The sequence below is a fragment of the Toxorhynchites rutilus genome, chromosome 3, assembly GCF_029784135.1.
Source record: "Toxorhynchites rutilus septentrionalis strain SRP chromosome 3, ASM2978413v1, whole genome shotgun sequence".
Taxonomy (NCBI): Eukaryota; Metazoa; Arthropoda; class Insecta; order Diptera; family Culicidae; genus Toxorhynchites; species Toxorhynchites rutilus.
Window position 1 is genome coordinate 304,618,839 of NC_073746.1, and position 23,523 is coordinate 304,642,361.

General features: G+C 38.2%; 2 protein-coding genes across 6 annotated transcripts in view; both read left to right on the plus strand.

Moving 5' to 3' along the window:
- Positions 1 to 18,759, plus strand: part of LOC129776976 (protein phosphatase 1 regulatory subunit 3A) — an 82,893-nt gene extending 64,134 nt beyond the window's left edge. For all 5 annotated transcript variants that reach the window (XM_055782975.1, XM_055782979.1, XM_055782976.1 and 2 more), the window contains 3 exons: positions 6,802 to 6,939; positions 7,014 to 7,279; positions 16,870 to 18,759. In XM_055782975.1, the coding sequence (XP_055638950.1) occupies positions 6,802 to 6,939; positions 7,014 to 7,279; positions 16,870 to 17,365 (900 nt within the window). In that variant the 3' untranslated portion in view covers positions 17,366 to 18,759. The remainder of the gene's footprint in view (positions 1 to 6,801; positions 6,940 to 7,013; positions 7,280 to 16,869) is intronic.
- The window catches only part of LOC129776980 (V-type proton ATPase subunit e 2-like), a 176,322-nt gene that overhangs the window by 99,154 nt on the left and 53,645 nt on the right, over positions 1 to 23,523 (plus strand). The gene's annotated exons all lie outside the window — the stretch shown is intronic.

A 23,523-nucleotide genomic window follows, 5' to 3' on the forward strand; every position in this document is an offset into this window, starting at 1 on the left:
CTGCATGTGCATTGACATATCCCTTCTCTTTAGGTCTACGATCATCTCGATGAACATGTTTTGAATCCATGTCACATGACACTATTGTACTCGTAGCCGAAACAACTTTTGCCATATAGTCACTGAATGTGCTTAGGTCCACTACTGGTAATTGTTGTTGACACAAGGCCCAGTTAAATTTTACTGCATCTGGTAACTTATCCACCAGCTCCTGCAGCAAAATTGGATTAGACAGATGTCTTTCCTGTCCAACTGCCCTTAAATGAGCGGCTAAATTCTGCACTGTCAACCCAAATTTCACCAACGTATCCATTCGATTTGCTTTCGGAGCCGGAGTTTCTCTTACTTTCGTGACCATAACCTTCACGGTCTGCTCAGGACGACCATACAGTGTTTGAAGAGTGGATATAACTTGAATGACAGTGGACGGATGTAATAGAAAACTGCTTACCGCTTCCTTGGCACTTCCTTTGAGGCATCTCTGAAGTCTTAACAAGTTTTCCGAATCAGAGTAGCCACAAGTTTCAGTTGAATGTCGGAAACTGCTAATAAACAACGGCCAATCGAGTGGATTGCCCGAAAAAACTGGCAATTCCTTAGAAACTACCTGCCTGGCAGCTATCTGCTGTGGTGTTGGCCCAGTTATCATTAGTTGGGCACTGTGGCTCCTTGCTTTATTTGATAGAACGGACGGGGCGGGTGGACACAACTGACCTTGAGATGCATTTGGAACATTACTTTGAAGCATATGGGGGGAATGGGGTGCTAGATATATTGGCATTGTACAATCAGTACGTCCACCAACTGGGGTTTGAACAGTAGTTTCAATGGGTTGTCGATAAGAGTAAGAGGGGCTACAATTTATTTCAGGAAGTGGGATAATATTTTGAATTTGTTCACTCACTGGTTGCAAATTAGAATTTTCCCTACGTGACTGCCTTAGCATTTCCATTTCCGAAATGTACCATTCCTTATGGGAATCTATAATACCTCCTTCAGAACGTGTCGGCACTCTGCGTTCACCTGTTTCACCTCCAACCATGTTAATCCTCTGGTCCAGTGAGGATATCTCACCAAACGCAGCCGCTTCCTGTGGAATCAGATGACCAGATGTTTGCGGCTCCCCCTGTAGCCGAAGTTGTTCCCTGAAGTCCTGCTCCAAAGCGCGAAGACGTCTCAGCTCACCTTCTTGTTTCGCCAACTCTTGCTGCCGCTTCGGTTCAAACGAAACTTGCATCTGCCGCATGCACTTCAACTCCTCTTCTTTACGTTGCTGATCGAGCAATGCCTTCGCTCGCTGGTTTTCCAACTCTCGTACTTGCTCAACTAACGCTAACTCTCGCTTCGTCCTTTGCTGCCGCCAGTACTCATAAGCTCCGACTCCTTCGGCATGCTTCAAAATGATGCCTTGTGTTGACGGACCGGCCCTCGCTTCATCTAACATCGCTAAAAATGGTTGCACATTCACCGGTGGTATGATGGAAGAATTCACTAAATCTGAGTTGCCAACTCCGACATTCGAATTGCCTTCCAAATTCTCTCTCCTAGCGTCGTTTACGGTCTTGCTAATATCAGAGCTTATATCCACATTCACTGATGGGATCATTTTTCGTTTTTGCTTTATCTGCTAACGGAGTCGATGTGAAGTTATCTTCGAGTCTTTCGACCGGATTTGCAATTGGTGGAGGAATGGAAACAGCTGACGGAAGCTCGGATATGTTTCCTACCATACCAAGGCCAGTTTTGTCGGCCGCTTCTCGCTGAGTTTGAATCCAATCTCCAACACGTTGATTGCTTGTTCGGTTTGAACGAAGACTGTGTACGCTTGCACCTCCATCGTGTTCCTCTTGCTGACTCCGCAGGTCATATTTCTTTGCGATATACAGCTTGGTCCGCTCAATTTTGTCCAATTTAGCCTTCTGCAATAAAGCTTTCTCCTGAGCCAGCTGTTCATTTTCCATTTCGTCCATCAACCTTTTCTCCTCCTCGAGCCGTTCGAGTTCTCGTTCAATCTGCGCTTTCCTCGCGCTAGATCTATTGGATTGACCCGTTAACGAAACTGGTGGCGGTATTCGTGGATTGCATAGTTCGAACGAAAATACCGTTGCATGAACGGATGCGGTTGTCACTTTGGCGCACGAAAAATGGTACCATCGGTCGCAATCTTTGCACTGGACCATATAGAATTCGGCATTATTTGGTCGATCACAGGCGGCGCAATCATGCTCGTCACCTCGATCAACATCATCATTATTGTCCTTTTCGTGAGTCGATTTGTTATCCGACGGGTTAGACATTGCCTTCATAGCAGCGGCTTTTGTCATAGCTCGTGTTTGTCGAACAATCGATCTCTGCTCTGAATCCATCTTGTATGGTAGATTCTTTAGTTTTTGTTCGTCGAAGTTTTGTTTCGGAATTCTTTAAGCAGACACTCGAATTTTCCGATTGATCAGCTAAAGCTGCAATAAATTTATTTTTATAATTCATCTCTATTTTTAATTCACTTACAATCTAGTATTCCTTATTATATTCGAGAACAAATTTATAATTTCCCTAATGTTTTGCCGAATCATCTAAATGTGGTTTTGACAATCTTCTTAGACAGTTGGGGTTTCTTGTTTTTGTTTATGGCTACTAACTACAGGGTGTAACATTGGCTATTGTTTTCTAGCGTTACACTGAACATCCCACATAAACAGTTACTTTCTAATGGTTTCATTCAGCTTGCCCTGTTTGTATGTATGTTTAAGTGTTTGTAGGATTGTCCCACATTAATTGGAATTTGACTCCGTTCTTGATCATTGATTGATCTGAAGTTTGGAACATACCTATAATTCTACTGCCATTATAAAACTGCGTATTCCATGATTTTCAAAAATTCAATTTGGCCGCCACTCAAAAATGGTTGGATGGCTTGACTTGGAGAATACACTACATTATGAACAACATAAATTCGAAAAGGTCGCCGCCACAAAATGGTCGACTATGTATTTTTTGCCATCCCCTCAATATTGGTTTCAAATGAAATGATTTGACTATTAGAATACAGTACATCATCAAAATATTCCGATAAATATTCATCTTGTCGCCATCGCCATCTTGTGGTGTCATCGGCATCTTGTTTTGGATTTGTATTTTTCATGAATAACTATGTTATACTAGTCAATCCCTTTCATTTGATATCCATATTGATGGGGTTGGGAAAAAACTACATATGGCGCCATTTTGGATTTGCATTTTTCATAAATAACTGTGTTCTACTAGTCAAGACCTTTCATTTGATACCCATATTGATGAGGTTTTGAGAAAATATGTAATCCGCCATTTTGTAGTGGCTGCCATCTTGGATTTGCATTTTTCATAAATAACTGTGTTCTACTAGTTAAGACCTTTCATTTGATACCCATATCGATGGGGTTTTGAGAAAATACGTAATCCGCCATTTTGTAGTGGCTGCCATCTTGGATTTGCATTTTTCATAAATAACTGTGTTCTACTAGTCAATCTCTTTCATTTGATAACCATATTGGCTATTAAATATGAAATAATTATACAAATTATTCAGAATTTCCGAAAATCAAAAATAAAATACTCCGGATAATCGAGTCTAAAATTCCGGATAATCGAATCCCGGATAATCGAGTCTCCGGATAATCGAGTCCGACCTGTATTATGTAAAAAATCACAGCTTTTAAGAAAAAATATAAAAAATACAGGGAAACTTCGATAGAACGTACATTTTATTTTCAAATTACGTTATATCGAAGCATACTAAAGAACTCAGGAACAAAGCTTATATATTACTTTTTGTGTTGCTGTTTGGGTTAAGATAGGTAAATAATGATGAAAAAGTTCAACTCGAAGATGAAGCCAACCTTTTTCCTGATCATACTGTTGATTAAAGCTTGATTCATTTAGGGTCCGGAAAAACCAATTGTATCTCGGGATTGGTCAAAGGTACAAAAAATATTTTTATATCTTAATATAGATAATTTATCTTTCAAAAAAAATTATGGAAAAATTATTCCTTTACAGTGATGAATTTGAATGTTTCAAAGTTTGGGCTCTCTGTTGTTCAACCTCAGCGTCCATTTTATAACACGATCTCTTCGTGTCTGCAGCATCCCGAGTCACTTTGGCACAAATTCCGCTATTCTGCTTTCTTGAGAGCAATTGGGAGGGTTGAGGTCTTTTTCAAAGTAATTGATCCCATTGCCACGGGGGACCACTGAAAAACCCCTCGACTGTAGTGGCGGCTTACTAAATCTGGCCAAAACTTCACAACTTCACGTTCCTGGAGGCACCCTCCCCTATACATTTTCGAGTCCCTTGTCTTGTTTGTAAACAAAACCTTGGTTTTCTGTCCACAGCTGCGAATCCCTTGCCAAATCACGAACTTCCTGGCAAAATTATTAGCGAAAACGAACTTAAATTTGCTGGGAATGGCTTGTCTAGCAGTGCCCCTCTAGAATTTCAGGCTTGGGGGCTTTCCAAAGTTCATCTTCACGTATATTTCGTCATCCATCAGCATACATCCTTCGTACTTCGTCAAAACCCTCGTGTACAACTTTCGAGGTGCAGGTGGTCTCTTGGTTTCTACGTTTAGCTTCAGCGTCCTGTTTGTTTGCTTGCAGGCACAAAAATAACGATAACCTTCTCGCATATGAAGTCTCCGAATGTGGACTTTGGTTAAAGTTGTGTTTGATGCGATGTCGTAGTTCGAGAGTTTGCGTTAAGTATCTTAAGCTTCCGATCGTATACTCCACTAAGATTGGTCTTCTGATCCATCAGAACAACATGTGCACGTTCACGAGAACGTTTCAGTACATTATATACTGTCGATATCGGGGCTCTGGCAACCCTATCCCAACCAATGAAAATTGAGCGTAGGCAGCATAAAACAGGGCTCGTCCTCAGGGGCTCACGTATTGTTTACTGTTTGGAGTCATATATGTTAATATTTGATTACGTTGGATAGTTTCCTTTGGCAAGCGATGTTTGGATACCCATCCGGAAGCTTTCTTGTCGATTTGTAATTAAAATCACTGCTACAGGATCGTGCGGAGCAATTCATTTTTAATTTCAGGTTATGATTTCTATGCTTCTAAGTTTGTATGCTGGCTAGGATTGGGCGATCTTTATAAAAAGATCGATCTTATTGAATCGATTTTCCAAACAGCGTAGGGATCGATCCACTGATTAAATCAGTACCAAAGAATCGATCTTTGCTGAATCGATTTTTGAAAAATTAGAAGCTTGTTTCGATTTATATGCTTATCCTATATGAATACTGTCGTTTCTTTAAACAGGGAATACAAATTTCATATTTCTATTCAAATATCAAAAGCATTTCCTCTTGTTCCACAGCATGAAGGCCACAGCTACAGGGAATTCATCTTGCGCCGTCAGGTAGTTGTTTTATTTGATGAATTAATCGAAAAAGTATCATTAGAAATTGAACAACAGCCCAGAACTTAGCTAACAATGATCCCATAAAAGCCAATCGTGCCATACGATTCTCGATTTTGGCGCCAGATCTAAAAAACAACCTTTCGCCAGTAATTAATGTCAACATCAGGTTCATTGATCCTACGCGCAGCCTGTTACAGTTCATCCCCTATGTAGCTTCCATTAGTTCTGTCACTGTCAGCATTTGTACTGAAGTAAATCGTAGAAGAAGCGATCCAAATGCTGACATTATGTTTAAAAGAAATGTTAGCTGGCCTTTGGTGAGATAAAAAATCGATGAACACTGAAAAACAAATCTACAAAAAGATCGAAAAGATCGAAAGCAGAAAATCGATTTTCTCGATTTTCTCGAGTACAAAAGATCGATCCAAAAAATCGGAAATCGGAATGGAAAAGATCGATTGTTTGAGAATCGATCCGGGATCGCCCAATCCTAATGCTGGCTACAGAAAGGCGGCCATCTTAGCAATCCCTTGGTCGATATAGCCACCTTCAGCGATTTCGTGATTTGAGTAGCTGACAAAACGGATCAACGTGAAATTTACATCGTCGAAAGATACAGGGTTTCCAAACAATTTGCTGTTAAAATATTTGAGATACGCCAACTACGATCGTCGGTAGAAAATGGACTGGAATTTCGGATTCTAACTGAATAAAATCTTAAGGGTAAAGTGTTCAAGCCATATTGCAGTAGAGCATGTAATGCAAAAATACATATTTCATATGGAAGTCCTGATTATGGGCTATGGTTTCAGACATAATCAACTTTTCCAGAATACACAATACACAGGTAGAATGTTTTATGGGTTTCCATTGCGCTAATTAAAATTCGGGAACCTAAACCCAGATCACCAAGTGACTTTTGTTGAACCTGTGAGATTGACATGAAACTCTCGGTACCTATTCCGAAAATATTTTTCACACATTGAAAATATGTACGTTATATCGAAGTTTCCCTGTATATAGGGCCCTCTATCTCTGAGCTATGTAAATCATGAAAAAAACAAATGAAATCAATAATTACACAAACAAAATCATTTTTGCATTTGTATAAAGAAGATTTGATTGGCTTTAATTTGATATGTCGATCATCTGAATCAGTCAGTAGTTCAAAAGTTATGAATTTCGAAAAAAAAAATTGTAAAAAAGGCGAAAAAATTGATTTTCATACCACGAAAATGGGCGCCCCAATGAAAAAATAAAAAATACATTTTGCGATGAGGAGCAACACTATCATTCTCCACGAAAATCTGAGAACCACTACATCGATTTGGCATGAAATGGCTGTATGATTTTTTTTTGACTGCAATGTATATTTAAAACTATTTTCAGGTTGGGAGCGGCATAGCATCCGCCTACATGGTACACGATACCTTCTCGTTCAAGCTAACTCTTCCCCCTAAGTCCAGACGGATTGAGTTCTGCGTTTGTTACAAATGTGATGCGGGCGAGTTCTGGGATAACAATGACGTAAAGAAACAAATTCGTTAGAATTCTTATGGTGCTTCGCATATTCACGCAACTGTTTTCCTTTCTCTTCCCAGGGCCACAACTATTCGCTCACGAATCGAGTCATGCCCCGTCAGGAGTCCAGCATATTCTTCCCCTCTCATAACGCATACAGTAGAAGCACCCCTAATAGCAACAGCAACAACAATAATAGCACATCCCACACCAACAGTACAAACAGCACTAACGGCCAATGTTCCAACCCTAGCATAAGCGCGTACAGCTCGCCCTACGTGGACCCAACGGTCGAGCTGGACACGTGGCGCCATATGAGCTCAGTGAACAATAGCGGTCCCTATTGGTAATTTTTTGCACACACTAAAAAAAACACTTCCGCTCGAAATCTAGCCTAACTGCAAGCGACAATTCTAATTTCATCCGTATAATATATACACAAAACACGAGCACATCTATTCGCGCGTCCGGATCGCTTGTAGAAAACGAACGCCAAACAAAATTTTTCCGAGTTTTGCGAGTTAATGGTTAAAATTATGTGTGTATAAATCGATGGCATGAATATCGAGACAAAAAAAAGCAAACGTACAGTGTTAAGTGTGTACAAACTATACTTGCAAAAAAAAGAACAACGAACACTTCTAATCAAACTATTCCTCCCATCACTGATAACTGATTAAAAAAAACAAACTCATCACTGATCGAGAGGTAATAGCCGCAGAACGACACAGCCAAAATACAGAAAGGTAATCATCGCTCGCCTAAGAGCACCTCACTATCACCATCTTCTAGCTTCCCCGTTCTGTACATTGTAACACGCACCTCTCTCTCCTTCGAGCAGAGGATCATCCAAACTACTATTGAATCCATCCGACACGCCAAATCGACACTAACAAGCTTCCAAACTAACCCTCACATATTCATCCGGCGGCTCAGTAAGGTAAATTCGTACTCAAACGAGACACACACTTAACCTAGTCGATATCGGCTTTGTTTCGAAAGAACATAAAACAACCACCGAAATGAAAAGTGACTCTATTTCGGAAAATTGGCAGTATTTCTGCGAGTATCCACAGCATGTGTCGTCCAGTGCATTTGTTTGATAATTCGTTTTTTGAAGGTGTGATCTGGTACTAACCACCACTGTTTGTGTGTTTCATATGATTGTTTCAGGGACTCAACATCCTTTTTTTTATCTCTCTCAATAACAAGCTCATCATTCGAATACAGACGCACCGTCAGCGGCACTACTGTTCAAGTCGCACGACTCATTTAGTAATTGTAGCAAAGCTCGGAAGTGGTCAAGTACCTGTTCGAGTAATTACGAAATCACTGATCAAGCGTGTTGCAACTTAGGTGCGCACGACATAAACGGGGAGCGAGTTATACCAACTAATTGCTGGCTGCTGGCTGCCCCAGTAAAAATTACTTCCTAGAATAGTTAGCTACTGATTCCATATGCATCGATTACCGCTATGTGCTTTTGAATTAACTTTTTTTTTATCGCAGTTGCATATACGCTCCCCTCCCTGTTGGCTCAGCTCGAACGAATCGGCGCGACAAATCACTGTTTCACTTTCACAGTCTAAAATAAGAATTGCGTGCCAAGCGGAAAAATTAAACAATCGAAAATTCGTCCCGCCCACACGACATAATAGCATAATAGCTTGAAAAAGTTGTTGTCTCTCGCGCTATAATTTGTGCGCTGAGATGAAACGCATAGCACTGCATTGCGAATTGCACCCGGCGGCGATCATCGTTCGATTGGCCCACCATATGGTTGCTATCTTTTATCAAGTGACACTTCCCGTAAGGCGCCGGAATGTTGATTTATGGTGAGATTTAATATATCACCGGTAGTGATGAAGGGGGTGATAATTGTTTTGATGCAGTCCGGCGATGAGTACTTTCACTGCTTTCTGTTTACTCGATGATAAGATATAATCATATTACCGTTCCGAAAATGCACGCTTTATCATTTTGTTTATGGGTTAATTATACGAGATTAATATACGATGCAGCTCACGTTAGCATTAGGATTTTTTTCTTTCTTCCTGTGGGTACGTTATTGTTCTTATCAACTCCAATTTATTGTGTTTTTGTGTGGCCACCACTGATACATTCCAGAAATCTCGCTGGATTACGATATTTGTTTTCATTGCTTGGAGCTATCATAAGCAAAAATAGCAAACAATTCGACGAAGCATATTTTGCAACCGCGCTTTTCAATTTTTTCCACAATTTTCTACAGGGCTCAAACCATGGTACTGCGCTTGTCTGTCCAATAATTTTTGTATTCCAAATAGTGACATACACTCTATCCAACTTCTATAAGACCAACTTGAATATATTTCGTTGTAACACAAGCAGTTAGAATTTCAACGAGATATTTTCATACTTTGTTGAATGCTTAGAATAAAGTATACCTCACGTCGATTTCGTTCAAAAGAGTCGTTTGTTTATTTATTGTTTCTTATAAGACCATTTCGAAATTCATAAGTATTATCAATGGAAAATTCAAAACAACCGGCAAATTTACATGTCAAAAATTGGTTACTTACCTTTTCGATTAATAACCTGAATGATTCTTATCTGCATACTATTTACTAAATTCTACAGAACGGATTTCTCAATATTTTCCTATGTCTCTGAAAAAGCGACCCTGAGATCATCAACCGTGGTGTACTGCTTTCCCTCAGCGTAAATTCTGCGTACTTGAATTCTCGAAAAAATTTCACAGGATTCAAGTCTGGAGAGCGAGCCGACCAGTCCAATAAGTCAAGTGTTTGTTCCTAAATCCATCGCTTAGTTTCCTTGCTGGTATGAACAGCGGCATTGTCTTGCTGAAATGTAAATGCTGAATGTAAAAAACGGTAGAAGACCCCTAAAATATGTATATAATTCCTGCTGTCCATCTTGAGGGATGTGAAAGCTATCTTCCAAGTTTTCCGTTGCACTGAATCCCGCCCAAACCATGCACGATCCTCCACCAAAGTTTCTGGTTGAAAAATACTGTTCGTCCATCCGTAATTCACGCCAGTACCCGTTGATACCATCAGGACGATCCAAAATGAACTTGTTTTTCGTCACTGAAGATAACCTAGCAAAATTCCGTTTTACATTTGAAAAACTTTTTTTGTTCTTTACGGTGACGGGACGTTGTATATGTAGTGCACTTAACTTACTGTACGAAGGCGGCTAGACTTTCATCACTTAAAGAGGATTATTTTATAAGCAAACCGCTGTCAAAAAATCTCGTTGCGGTCACCGATAGCGTGTCGATACAAATTATACAACTCGTACGGATATTATGTGGCCAATGCTTCAAATATTATATTTTCAACATAAAATACTACCTATTCCTGATAATGCAATTTACATAACGCTACAAAGACTGAACGATTCTGAGATTGGTAGCGTACTGCTCTGATTGAAACACCAATTTGTTTTGAGCCTTCTATTCCGTCAAGCTCAGGCAAATTACAAACATGTACATTGATTTTCGAAATAGTAGCAGTTTTTTTCCAAATCTTGTTCATGTTCTCCTGGTTTATATTATTTATTCCAATTCAACTTGTATTAGGCTGTCAAAAATGTCCTGCGGTATTTCCGCGAGATGTCGTTGTAAGCGCGTAGTTCTAGTTGTATTCATTGTATCGAGTCATACTATAGCTTGTTGGAAAGGTATTTTTGCGCGCTATAATATAGTCCTTGACAGTGTTTTGTTTGGTTAAGTCGTTCATGAGTTATAGTGTCGCAAATATGGAGCAAAATAAAGAGAAAATCCGACATATTTTACAGTACTACCATGACAAAGGCAAAAATGCATCTCAAACTGCCAATAAAATTTGTGCAGTTTATGGACCCGATACAGTTTCCATTTCCACCGCACAACGATGGTTTCAACGTTTTCGTTCTGGTGTAGAGGTCGTCGAAGATGCGCCACGCTCCGGAAGGCCTGTCGTCGAAAATTGCGACAAAATCGCTGAATTAGCCGAGACCGGCATAGTAGCAGCCGTAGCATCGGCCAAGAGCTGGGGATAAGTCATCAAACCGTTATTAACCATTTGAAGAAGCTTGGATTCACAAAGAAGCTCGATGTATGGGTGCCACACACATTGACGCAAAAAAAACATCTTTGACCGTATCGACGCATGTGAATCGCTGCTGAATCGCAAAAAAATCGACCCGTTTCTGAAGTGGATGGTGACTGGCAATGAAAAGTGGGTCACTTACGACAACGTGAAGCGCAAACGGTTGTGGTCGAAGCCCGCTGAAGCGGCTCAGACGGTGGCCAAGCCCTCATTAACGGCCAGGAAGGTTCTGCTGTGTGTTTGGTGGGATTGTCAAGGAATAATCTATTATGAGCTGCTTCCCTATGGCCAAACGCTCAATTCGGACCTGTACTGCCAACAACTGGACCGCTCGAAGATAGCACTCGTGAAGAAGAGGCCATCTTTCATAAACAGAGGCCGCATTGTCTTCCATCAGGACAACGCCAGGCCACACACTTCTTTGGTGACGCGCCAGAAGCTCCGGGAGCTCGGATGGGAGGTTCTTTTGCATCCGCCGTATAGTCCGGACCTTGCACCACCTGTTTTTGTCCATGGTGAACGACTAGGTAGTCAAAAGTTAGCCACAAAAGAGGCCTGTGAAAATTGGCTATCCGAGTTTGTTGCCAATAAGGAAGTGAGCTTCTATAACAGGGGTATTATGAAGTTGGAATCTCGTTGGGAACAAGTCATCGAATAAAACGGCGCATATTTGACTTAAAACAGATGATTGTAACTAATTTTATGAACAAATGAAAATTCAAAAAAAACCGCAGGACTTTTTTGACAGCCTAATATTTTTCGGTTCATTAAACATTATGTGTTCAACGAAAAAAACCTCTTGTATCCAAAAAATTAAAATGTTTTCAACTGTGGATATTTTCACCAACTTTCATTCCACATTCATAATAGTTTGAACGAATCCCCAAAACTCCGGGATTTCGGCTTTCCGGAATCATAATTTTTTGTTCATATCCATACAGTTCTATTGTAAAACAGAAGCAGTTCTTACATTGAACTATTAGTCTGGAAACTAGATGAGAGCATTGTTTGAACATTTCTAACATTTTTTCAGACAAAAATAGTTCACGTAAATTTCCCGATTGATGGTCCCGATTGCGATGTAATGTCGCCTCCAAGACACATATAGGTAGCGTACAAAATCAAATGTTTCTCGGAGAATTTCGACAGTCACTTTTTCCTGTCGTTGCGGCTTCTGGACTTCGATTTGCCCCATTCAAGTTTCCTTCTTTAAAAGTATGATAAAAATGAATGCGTCACGTTTAGGTCGACAAAATTTTGATCGTAACACCCCTTATGGGGCTGGTCCTTTCGACGCTCTTCCTATCGTCACGAAATCTTGTACTTCAGAAACATCTACTTGGCCCTCGTTGTATAATTTAAGATGTTTCTGCGACTCTTTTGCCAGCACAGAAGTTCATATTTCTAAAGATTGAACTCAAAAAAATCCAGATATACTAAAATCGTTGTCATAGAGGCATATGTTGAGTATTTTTTCAAAATTTTACTGAAACAAGAGGAGAGTGTATTGAATCACAGTAAGCATTGGCTGTCAAGACAAGTTAATTTGTTTACATCATGGCTTCACCGGAGCAAACGCGCCGCGATCCTGCACGGTCGAAACGAACCACTCGAGATTAATCAAAACTTTTGAAATTAAAATATCTATTTTTCATCTAAATTTATATTATCGTCTTTAGAATAGGCTCTTCTGAAGCGATTCTTTTTTTCCAACGAACAATCCAGTCATCGAAACACTTTTTATAGTTGTATTCAAGAATTGCCTTCAGCGAATTCGATTTCATGTCGTCAATGCTGTCAAAATGGGTTCCACGAAGCGGTAATTTGAGTTTCGGGAATAAGAATAATCCACACGGGTCCATATTTGGAGACTACGTGCCATTAGTGCCATTTTTAGTTAAACTATCGTGCACAATGATCGATTGATGAACTGGTGCATTATCGTGGTGCAAAATCCAACCATTATCCTTCCACAAATCTAGCCGTTTGCGACGAATCTCCATTCTCAAACGCCTCATAACGCCAAGGAAATTTTCTTCTTTTTATTGAACGTTTGGCCCTCCGGAAGGATTTCCGAATGGACAACACTACGAATATAGAACAAAGCACTCAGCATTACCTTCTCGTTTTACGGACTTTGACGTAGTTTTTTTTCGATTTCGACTCGTCCGTGCTGATGATTGCGTCCACGCGGTCCATACTAATGATTGTTGACTCGTTCGCATGCCATAATCGTACACCCTTGTCTCGTCGCCAGTAATTATGCGTTGGATAAACAAAGGATCTGAGTTTGACCGTTCGCTCATGTCTTCGGCAACGTGATTGCAATTAAATTTTTGAAGAAAATTGAGCTCTCTTGGCACTAGTCGTGCTGCGATTTTTCTCACGTCCAAAACATCAACCAAAATATGACGAATCGTTCATCTTTCCTCGGCCGTTTTTGAATGTACTATTCATACACCCGTGTTTTCGATACAGAATGGAATCCGTATATAATGAAATCGAAGGGAGGTCATAAGAAACGGATATCATTTGTGGAAACCCCGTTTTTCATATACTTATGCATGTAAAGAAATCGTTATATTCGACTTTTTTACAAAGAATTTTATATGAAAACCAAACTTCGTTGTGTAATTACGTAATAATAGGCAGTAAGTCAGTATAAGCGGAGTAATAATAAGCGAATTCTACTGCAGTTGCCAAATGTATTTGCGGCATTTTCAACGTTTCGGTACGACAAATTTTGTTCGCAACACAATATTTTTGACCAAAAAAAATATCCATATCAAAAATAGTCGAGCGAAAAACATGTTCTCATTGACGCTGTAAACAAACTAAATAACAGATCGCGCTCAATAGACATTCAGATCACTGAGAGTATTAAAAAAGTATTATTATTGAATAATAGTATTATTGAAAAGTGTTCAGCGGGAAGAGTTAAAATTTCAAATTGCCCGTATATATTTGACAGACATTTGTTGATAATTAACTTAAAATCAAGCAAGCCATTTGTCATGACAATTGTCATGCGAAAATGCGAAAACAGAATAGAAACTGAGAGAGGTTGGCGTCGACATCATGCCTCATACCGTATGTTTCTATTCTGTTTTCGCATTTACGCATGACAATTGTCATAACAAATGGTTTGCTTGCTTGAAATATATACAGCGCGGACTCGATTATACACAGTTTTTAATTTCTTTTCACTGTATATAAACGAATCCTGTATATAATCGAGTCAAATTTTTTTCTTTATTTGTTTTTTTGCATGTATTTTTCGTTTTTTGAAAATAAATTTGATTTTTGATTCATCCCTATAAAGCCAGAAAACACCTTTCTCACATGAAAAAAATAAATTTATCCAGATTCTCCCAGGAGGTGATAGACGATCATATTTGATGAAAAAAATCCTCCTACGCATATGTTCGAATTTCAACAATGACAGAGTTATAGAATTTTTTTTTGTTTCGAACTCTGTTGCCTCAAACTGGCTCTACATTAAAGAGTACGCTACGGAAGACGATTTTGATGCTTTCATTTGAAAGATGAGAAAATTCAGTACAGGATATAGTAGTGGAACAACTAAATTAGTGGATTTTGATAACATTTTTGAAGTGAAGCACTTAAAAGTTGATAATTTTGTGTTATTGTTAATTTTATCCTAAAAAATTATATTAAACTAGATTGTTTCTATCAATTAAATTGAAGTTTTTTAACCGCTCCACAATTTGTTCTTTGACGCACAACTTCAATCTTTCTTAATTTGGCTGCAATATCGATATAAACAATTCCTGGTGAAAATTCAAGCAAAATCTTCAAAAATCACGATTTTTACCCCACTGTGCATGTAATAGCTTAAACTTCATCTTAAAGTTGAAAGGTTACATTTTTTCATGAAATAAGCCATATTATAAATATAAAAAAAAAATCCAAACTGTACATAATCGAGTCCAAAATTGTACATAATTGAATCACATATAATCGAGTCTGTATATAATCAAGTCTATATATAATCGAGTCCGACCTGTATAGCTGAATCATGATTTCAAAGGTTTACTTGACCAGCTACAAATAAGTTCAGCGGTAACTTCTCCGCTAGAAGCATACTGATTGTTTCCATCCAGCGGCTTTTTCATTTAGAAATATCATCTACATTGCAAATAAATTGTAATTTCGACGTTTCGCCAATTGATGTGCCAATATTCGCGGATATGTTTCCGCGTTCTGAAAAACGATGACTCCGATCATGTTCTGATTATGATTGTCATTTTTAGATAGAAGATTCACGTTTCATTCTTCCGAAGGAAGCTCGTGAAAGTAGCTTCCAATACAGTGCTTTCGGAAACTTGGAAGTTCATTGACCCTAGGATCGAGTTTTTTTTTAATTTTGATGTACCTAGATGCGTGATATTCAGTGCCATCGATATTCCTAAATAAATTCACGCGCCCCTATAAGCTTGAGCAGCTAGCATCGATTCTAGGACCGAATGAGGTGTGTTCCCTGAGCCAAGATGATAAAGCACGTGTTGTAATGAGGCTAATAGCAGCCAGTAAGCAGGAATCATGATTCTGTCATGCCTGCTAAACATGAGCTTATTCCGTTTGTTATCGAACGCCCTGATTCAAAATTATTCGACATCAAGAAATAACCAAGCTAGCTCATAATTCATAATTAATGTGGATGGAGGACCAGACGTGTGCCCTCGTTATAAAAAGATCATACATATTTTCGAAAGAATCTCGATGCAATATTCGTTGCTACAAATGCTCCAGGACGTAGTGCTTTCAACCGAGTTGAATGTCTGATGGCTCCTCTCTCCCAGGAGTTAGGTTCAGGTTCAATACTGCCTCATGATCATGAGGGATCTCACTTGGATGAAAACTCAAAACAAGCGACCCCCTGCGAATTTTGAGTATGCAGGGAAAACGATAGCTGATGTGTGGAACAACCTAGCGATCGATGGATATCCCGTTGAAGCCGAATATATTGAGTCCGCAAACTCTCTAAATCGAAGAAGCGGAATTAGTAGGATGTTCAACCGAGTGGTTTGTTCATCACGTTAGGATATCCCAGTACCTTTTGCAAGTAGTGGAATGTAACGACAGGAACTGCTGAGTTGGACCAAGGAGTAGTTGCTTTTGTATAAATCAACATTAAATTATACCAGCTCATGTTTCTTTTAGCTAAACGCCAGACACCGCCTCCATTGTTTACGTGGATATTTTCATTACTTCATAAAAGCTAAAATATGATTTCTTTCAAATGACTTTAACGTTTTGCACATATGTTTCATGTTAGCATTACTTAAGAGGGAGGGGGTTTGTCTTGCATTACTTATTGTTACATAAGGGGGAGGTGGATAGGGGGTTAAAAATCGCATTTTTAGCATTTCGTAATTTGTGTACCACCCCTTACCGAAAATGAATGAGTCATTCGCTCATATATTTAGCCTATTTTGTTCTCGAAGAGTAGATGAGCAGTTGAAAAATTCTGTTTACAACGTTATTTTTACATTTTTCAAACCAGAGAAAAAAATTTTGCTGCGTATTTCGAGTGAATGCTCAGGTCCAAGTAGTCTGCGATACAGGAGAATTACCTCTGCATTCGTACGTGTAAACGGTGTTAATTTATCAACAAGCATCATTATTCCAGTTCGAAAATGTAAAAAACTCATAAAATATTCGTCAGTGTGCTGTGTGCTATGATCCAATTATCGTTTCATCTGTGGAAATAACCAAAACCATTAATCACTAATATCATGCGGCATAACTTAGGATACATAACGGAATTTACCAGCAAGAAATTTACCAACAAAGCATCCATTTTCTTAACCTCTTCCAGCTTGGACGGTGCCCTCAAGGAGGATGACTCAAATAAATCCCTGGCATCGACAATGGACCACCAACTGACTTCGATGGACAAAATCACCACCAGCGCCACAAAACCCAAAACTCACGCTGTAGAGGAGCAGCAGCAGCAGCAACAACAGTCACCGGCGGACGTCGTGGATTCCACCACTCGTGTAGCGACCCCCACAATACCGTTCTCCTTGCCGGACGACGTGAGGTCCGCCGAATCTACGATTGTTCCGCAGTGCGAAACTACCATGGACGACAGTGGCAATAGCAACAACTCTTACTACAATCGCCACAGCCGCAGCATCTCGTGCAGTGGCCAATACGCAAATCGATCCCAGCAGCGACAGGAGTGGAGCAGATATTCTCGCTCCACCAACAGCCAACAGTTCATCGTTCGGGATCGGAAGGAACGCGACGATCTGCTTAGCAATCTACTCAACCTGCGGGAACTCCTACTAAGCCAGAATGTACACGTGTGACAAAGCAGTACCTAGGCTTAGGCAAACTAGCTCTGGAATAATGTTTTTATCACTTTGTTATCGTATAACAATACAATATATACACAACACACATATATTTAGTGATAGTCGTAAAGCTACTGTTCGTAGGGTTCTAGAATGTTTCGTTTTATCTGTCTGTGTAAGAATCTTTTCTTAATTTTGTTGAACTTTTTTTTCTATTCTGTTCATGTGAGGTGAGACGAACAATTGGTGGTAAACCACTCGCGCTCTGCAGTTCGATCAAAGTGATTCAATTAGAAGTGATCAAGGCAAAAGTTAGACACAAGGTTGTAATATTCCGTTGACAAGACCCGTGCAAACATAGCCCACTAGTGCTACTGGTCACCTTCCAGGGTGTGACGTGCCCAAATTTACTATTTATTTATTTTACGCGTTTTTTTTACTCGTTCAGGACACTTGCCTGGATGAGATTATGGCACTAGGGGTAGGCTATGTAAGGCCCGGAACTAAGTCGAAACGAGACACAAGAGAACTTTCGCTTGAACTGATGACGTGATGAAACTAGTAATGTAGAAAGGCGAGTAAAATTGTGCACGAAAAATACTAATCCAAGCAGAGAGCAGCAACACATGTTATAGCAAGAGATGGGAAATGGAAACCAAAAGACTGATTGTGTCTACAAATTAAATTAATGTGAATGCGAGGGCGAGCGAGAACGAGTTTTAGGGCTAGGTCGAGACAGAGAGCGATCAGAAACAGACGTAGAAAGAAAAAAAAACGAGAGGAACTATCTGACGGGAGCTAACAACAGGAACGTCGTCTTCCTTACTATATTTTACCAATTTATGTCGAATTAAGCAGCTAATAAATTGTATAAAGTAACTTCTACCGCTCAGAAAATGCAATGGCCATACAAAGAAACCAATATGTGAAAAGCGCAATGACTTACAAGAGGATTCGCATTCTCAAGTAACAAGTGTCAAACAATGATAGTGTTTACTAAAATTAAATTAGTTCAAGGCACAGTTAGAAGCGAATTTTTTTCTCGTCCCATTTACGAGAAACAATAATCGCAGATTTGACGAGCAGGCCTCCATTGTATTGGATATATTTTTCTAAATATTTTCTTCGTTCTACGAGAAAACCAAACCATTTGTTTCGCGAATATATTGCTTGATAACTCAACAAAAGTAAACGAGGCGAGCAAATGCAGTTTTGGATGACCCCAAACCTATTAGGAATGAACGCTCTGAATGCTTTTATCTTGGCAATCGACTTCAGGTCACAGCCGTTCGAACGGAACAGTTCGAATCGATGGTTAAGTGTAATAACTATTTCTATTGCTTAGTGGTTAGTGTATATAGCCTAGGAGAAACAGTGAGAACGGAAATAAAAATAATGATTTTCTATTACCGCGAACCTGCTACCGCATAAATATCACCTTCCCCTAGGGAACACTCAGTTTGAACGCATTGTCATTATTCACATTTATGTCCAAGGTTGTCTTGATCTTTAATAATCCATTAATGGACAAAATGCAATGATCATTGCGGAATTAGACAACACGGAATGATTGACTATCGAAAAGATACCCAACTTGGATTACTTTGTTACAACATATCCATATTCCAAGTTGTCAAGAGAGTGCGGGGAGTACGAAAAATCCTTTTTTTTGCACCGCTCATAGGTTGAATTCAAACTGGAGCGTGCGCCTCCACCTAAACATGGCGAGAATGTAATTGTTGTGGAGACGCATTGTATTTATCAACAAGAATCCAAATGATCGATTTTTGACGTAGGACAACGTGTAACCACGGTGTAAGTCCAATGTTTTACAAACGAGAGCACTACACCGGAACAACAAGATTTCGAGCGTTAATACCTCTTACCCAACTGAACGAAATGGTTTGATAACCTCTTCATTCGAAAGATAAAATGTCTACGCGTTATATGCTTGTTACTTGTTGTTCCAAAAACTTGTTTAAATAGCTCAAAAAATACTTCGAAAACAGCCTAGTGAAATCACACAAATCTGTATCGCTCACCAAAGCACTAATTCCCGTTTCTATTCTACTGCCGATCTGATCAAGGCCTCTAGTAAAAAATGAACTATAAAGTATGAATATAAAATGTAGCTGGCTGGCCCGGCAAATTTCGTCTTGCCCAAAATTTATTTTTTGTTATCAATACCTACACACATTCACGTTTTCTTACTAAGTGCACGCTTATGGGTCCAATCGCAGGAATGTTCATTCATTGATCTTCTAATCGAACCTTTAAAATCACCTTTTACTATAAAATTCCTAGTACTACTACCAAAACTCGTCATTATAATATCAGATTATTTTCAGACACAATTCTGCCGTTCTACGCATAGTTGTCCCATGTTCCAAAATCAGCAACTGAGAAAAACGCAATCAAAGTTTTCTAGCAAAGGGACTGGCCGGGTAAGGGAGTAAAAAGTCCCCCAAACCAAATCACCAGCTGTATGGAAAATATTGTATAGGATATTAAATAAGGAATTTTGGCGGTTTATTTGAACCCCTATATGGTTTGACGTAGGATCTATAGTGAAAAACGTACTTCTTCGTTTATTTCACGCCATCCTCAAAAGATCCGAGATAAAAATTTGAAAAAAAAATACTGAATGTGCATCTTACTACGATGTATCAAGAAAAAATACCAAAAAAAAAATCAATAATGTTAGTACTAAAAAAAATATTGAAGCTTTGAAATTTTTTTTTTTGGGATTTAGAGATTCAATACTACTCTAATTCATATTTAAATGTGCTCCTACGGCTTTTCTAGAATAATAAATATCTTCAAACTATTTTCTCATCTAATAATAAAACAAATAAATACACAGTACAAAAAAATGTTATAGATTTTGTGGCATTTCGAAATTTTGAAAAAAATATATAACTTTGAGACTCACATCTGCTCAAGTTTTTATTTAAATGCGTTCGTACGTGTCTTTGTCTTTGTGGCGTAATTTTTCCTGAATTTTCAATAGCATTGCGGCGCACAAAAATAATTTTCTTCATCGTCTGCATTTTTTTAAATTTTTTTGAAATCGATTATTTTATTGTATTCGTGTTTTCAATTGTAAGATTAAAATATTAAAAAAAGCAAATCGGATTTTTTGAGGTGTTCTACTCATTAATCCGAATGATCTTTTTACAAAGAATTTATTTTTTTCTCACAGAGCTCTATCATACTGATGAATTTGGTAAACCTTCTAAATCCAATGTAAAGATAATCTCATATATTTTAAGATACGAGAAAAAAAGTTGTACAGCGCAATGCTCTAAATATACCGACAAAATTTAGACATATGAAAAACAAAATTTAAAAAATATTAGAGCAATTAATGCTCTAATATTTTTTAATGCTCTAATATTCTCTAAATTCAAAATAAATTAAAAATGCAAAAAAAAAACATTTTTTTTTTCGCGCAACCCTCTTTAAATTCAAGAAAAAATTACGCTACATGTGGAAAAAACAACACATACGAACGCATTTAAATAAAAATTAGAGTAAAATTGGGCCTCAGAGTAATATTTTTTTCAAAGTTTCGAAAATATATATACTTTTTTTGTACCGCAAAAAACACTCTAAACATTCGGAAAAAAATCACATATACCTAAAATAGACGTAGGAAGAAATTTGAATACAAACGAGAGTAGTACTGAATGTCAAAATTTAAAAAAAATTAAAATTTAATTTAAAATAAAGATAAAAATTAATTTAAACATTTTTTTAGTGTTAGATTTTCTGATGAAAAAATTGTTTGAAAATATTGATCGATACACCTAAGTAAGATGTACTTTCAGTTTTTTTTCATATTGTTGTCTCAAAGCTATTGAGAATGACGTGAAAAAAACGAAAAGGTGCCTTTTTCACCATAGATCATATGGTGTACCATATAAGGACTCATATATATGGTACTATTGCCAAAATGTTTTATTTAGTACCCTATACAATATTTTCCATACAGCTGGTGATTTGGTTTGGGAGACTTTTTACTCCCTTACATAGATTACAGATTATTTGGAAATATATAAAAAAATGTTTTTTGGTACCGCGCAACACTGAAAAAAATCACACATATGTAGAAAAGCCGTAGAAATACATTTAAATATGAATTAGAGTAGTACTGAATCTCTAAATCCCAAAAAAAATTTTTTCAAGATTTCAATATTTTTTTTAGTACTAAAATTTTTGATGAAATTTTTTTTTTTATATTTTTTCTTGATACGTGAAATAAACGAAAAAGTACGTTTCTCACTATAGATCCTACGTCAAACTACATAGGGGTTCAAATAAACCTCCAAAATTTCTTATTTGATATCCTATACAATATTTGCCATACAGCTGGTGATTTGGTTTGGGGGCGCTTTTTACTCCCTTACCGGGCCAGGCCCTTTGTTTATAAGAAGCTTTAAGCATTTCAACTTAACCATACAACGGGTTTTTTTATGAGCAATAATTATTGTCTAATGAAATGTGAGAAGTTCCCCTCACTTGAATTAATCGAGCTTGATTATAAGTATAAAAATTCATGGTGGGACAGCTATGCCCAGAATATCAACATGGGACAATTGAAATTGATGTTGTTTTTTGAAATATTGGGAACAAACAATAAGTTTTTTGGTGTTTTCCGAACGAAATATTATGTATAAAAACATTGTTTTATGAAGTAGGGAGTGACCTGCAACGCCTTTACAGAATATATATCTCATTGTTATTGGACATTCACTAACAAGGTGTACACTTGTTCTGTTAAACTTTTTTTTTTCTTTTTGAGATTTAGTTCGTTTTTCCAAACCAGAAATGAATGCATTAGCTCTGCTGAAGGCGTGGCATTAAACTCTTGTACTTGAACCGATTTATTTATTTTTTTTTAATTTTTTTTTTTTTTATCTTCGCTTGTTTTACGTCGGCATATTTCCGCCACTTTAGTGCCAATCACCGACATCAGGGAGGCGACTCCACCTGTTCCTACCTATCAGACTCAACAACTCATGAGCCGGGCCAACTTCTTTTACTTCCCTTCCGAAGGAAGACGTAACCAGAGATTTTTCGCCTCAGAAAATCCCAACGACGCCAGATTTATTTATTATGGATCTACAAAAAATACATGGCGAGACAGTTATGCCTAGAATATCAACATGTGGCAATTGAGCTTTATGTGGTTTTTTGAAAAGCCCGGAACAAACAATATGTTGTTTTGTGGTTTCCTGGAAGATAAGGCATAAAAATATCGTGTTATGAAGAAAAGTGAAAATTATCAAAAAGTAACATGGGGCAACTATGCGTAGAACGGCAGAATTCTCGTTCAAGATTTTTCAACCAAGTTGCTAAGAGAGTGCGGGGAGTACAAAAAATCCTTTTTTTTTGCACCGCTCATAGGTTGAATTCAAAGTGGAGCGTGCGCCTCCACCTAAACATGGCGAGAATGTAATTGTTGTGGAGACGCATTGTATTTATCAACACTTGCAAATAATATGTTTCATGTTACATGGTTACATGTTACATGGAATAAATTTGTATGGCAGCTCCCACTTAGAGAGGGGGAGGGGTCTCAAACTATCATGAGCACCTTCCCCGGCCCTAAAAACCAATACATGCAAAATTCCACGTCGATCGGTTCAGTAATTTCCGAGTCCATAAAAATCGGAAAGACAGACAGACAGAAAACCATTTTTATATAAAGTAAATGATTTTGGTTCGTCCAGTCGAAAATATGATCATGGTTTGCCACCATTTGAATCAAATGTATACATCTAAATCATGCAATTAATGCATCTCGATGACTTCAATTCTGATCATGGTTTTTTCAATGCGCTGATGTTGGTTTGTCCGCATTGTTACGATGGCAGCCGCTTGGCGCGCTGCAGTTTGTTTATGTTGTCCTTCGTGCGTAGCAAAAACAAAGTTTCTCTCTGTTGAGTGACGTTCATTTTTAAAATGCTCAAGAAAAGGCAATATTCTGGAGAAAGCCCCAATTATGAATGACTCAATATGATGAGAGTAAACTCAAGCAATGAGAAATGCGATATCTACTTGAAAATTAGAAAATCTTCATTTCTAAACCCGGACAAACCATGATCATTTTTTGGACAGACCATGATTAGAGGAGGACAAACCATGATCATAATTCCGCTTTTAAGAAA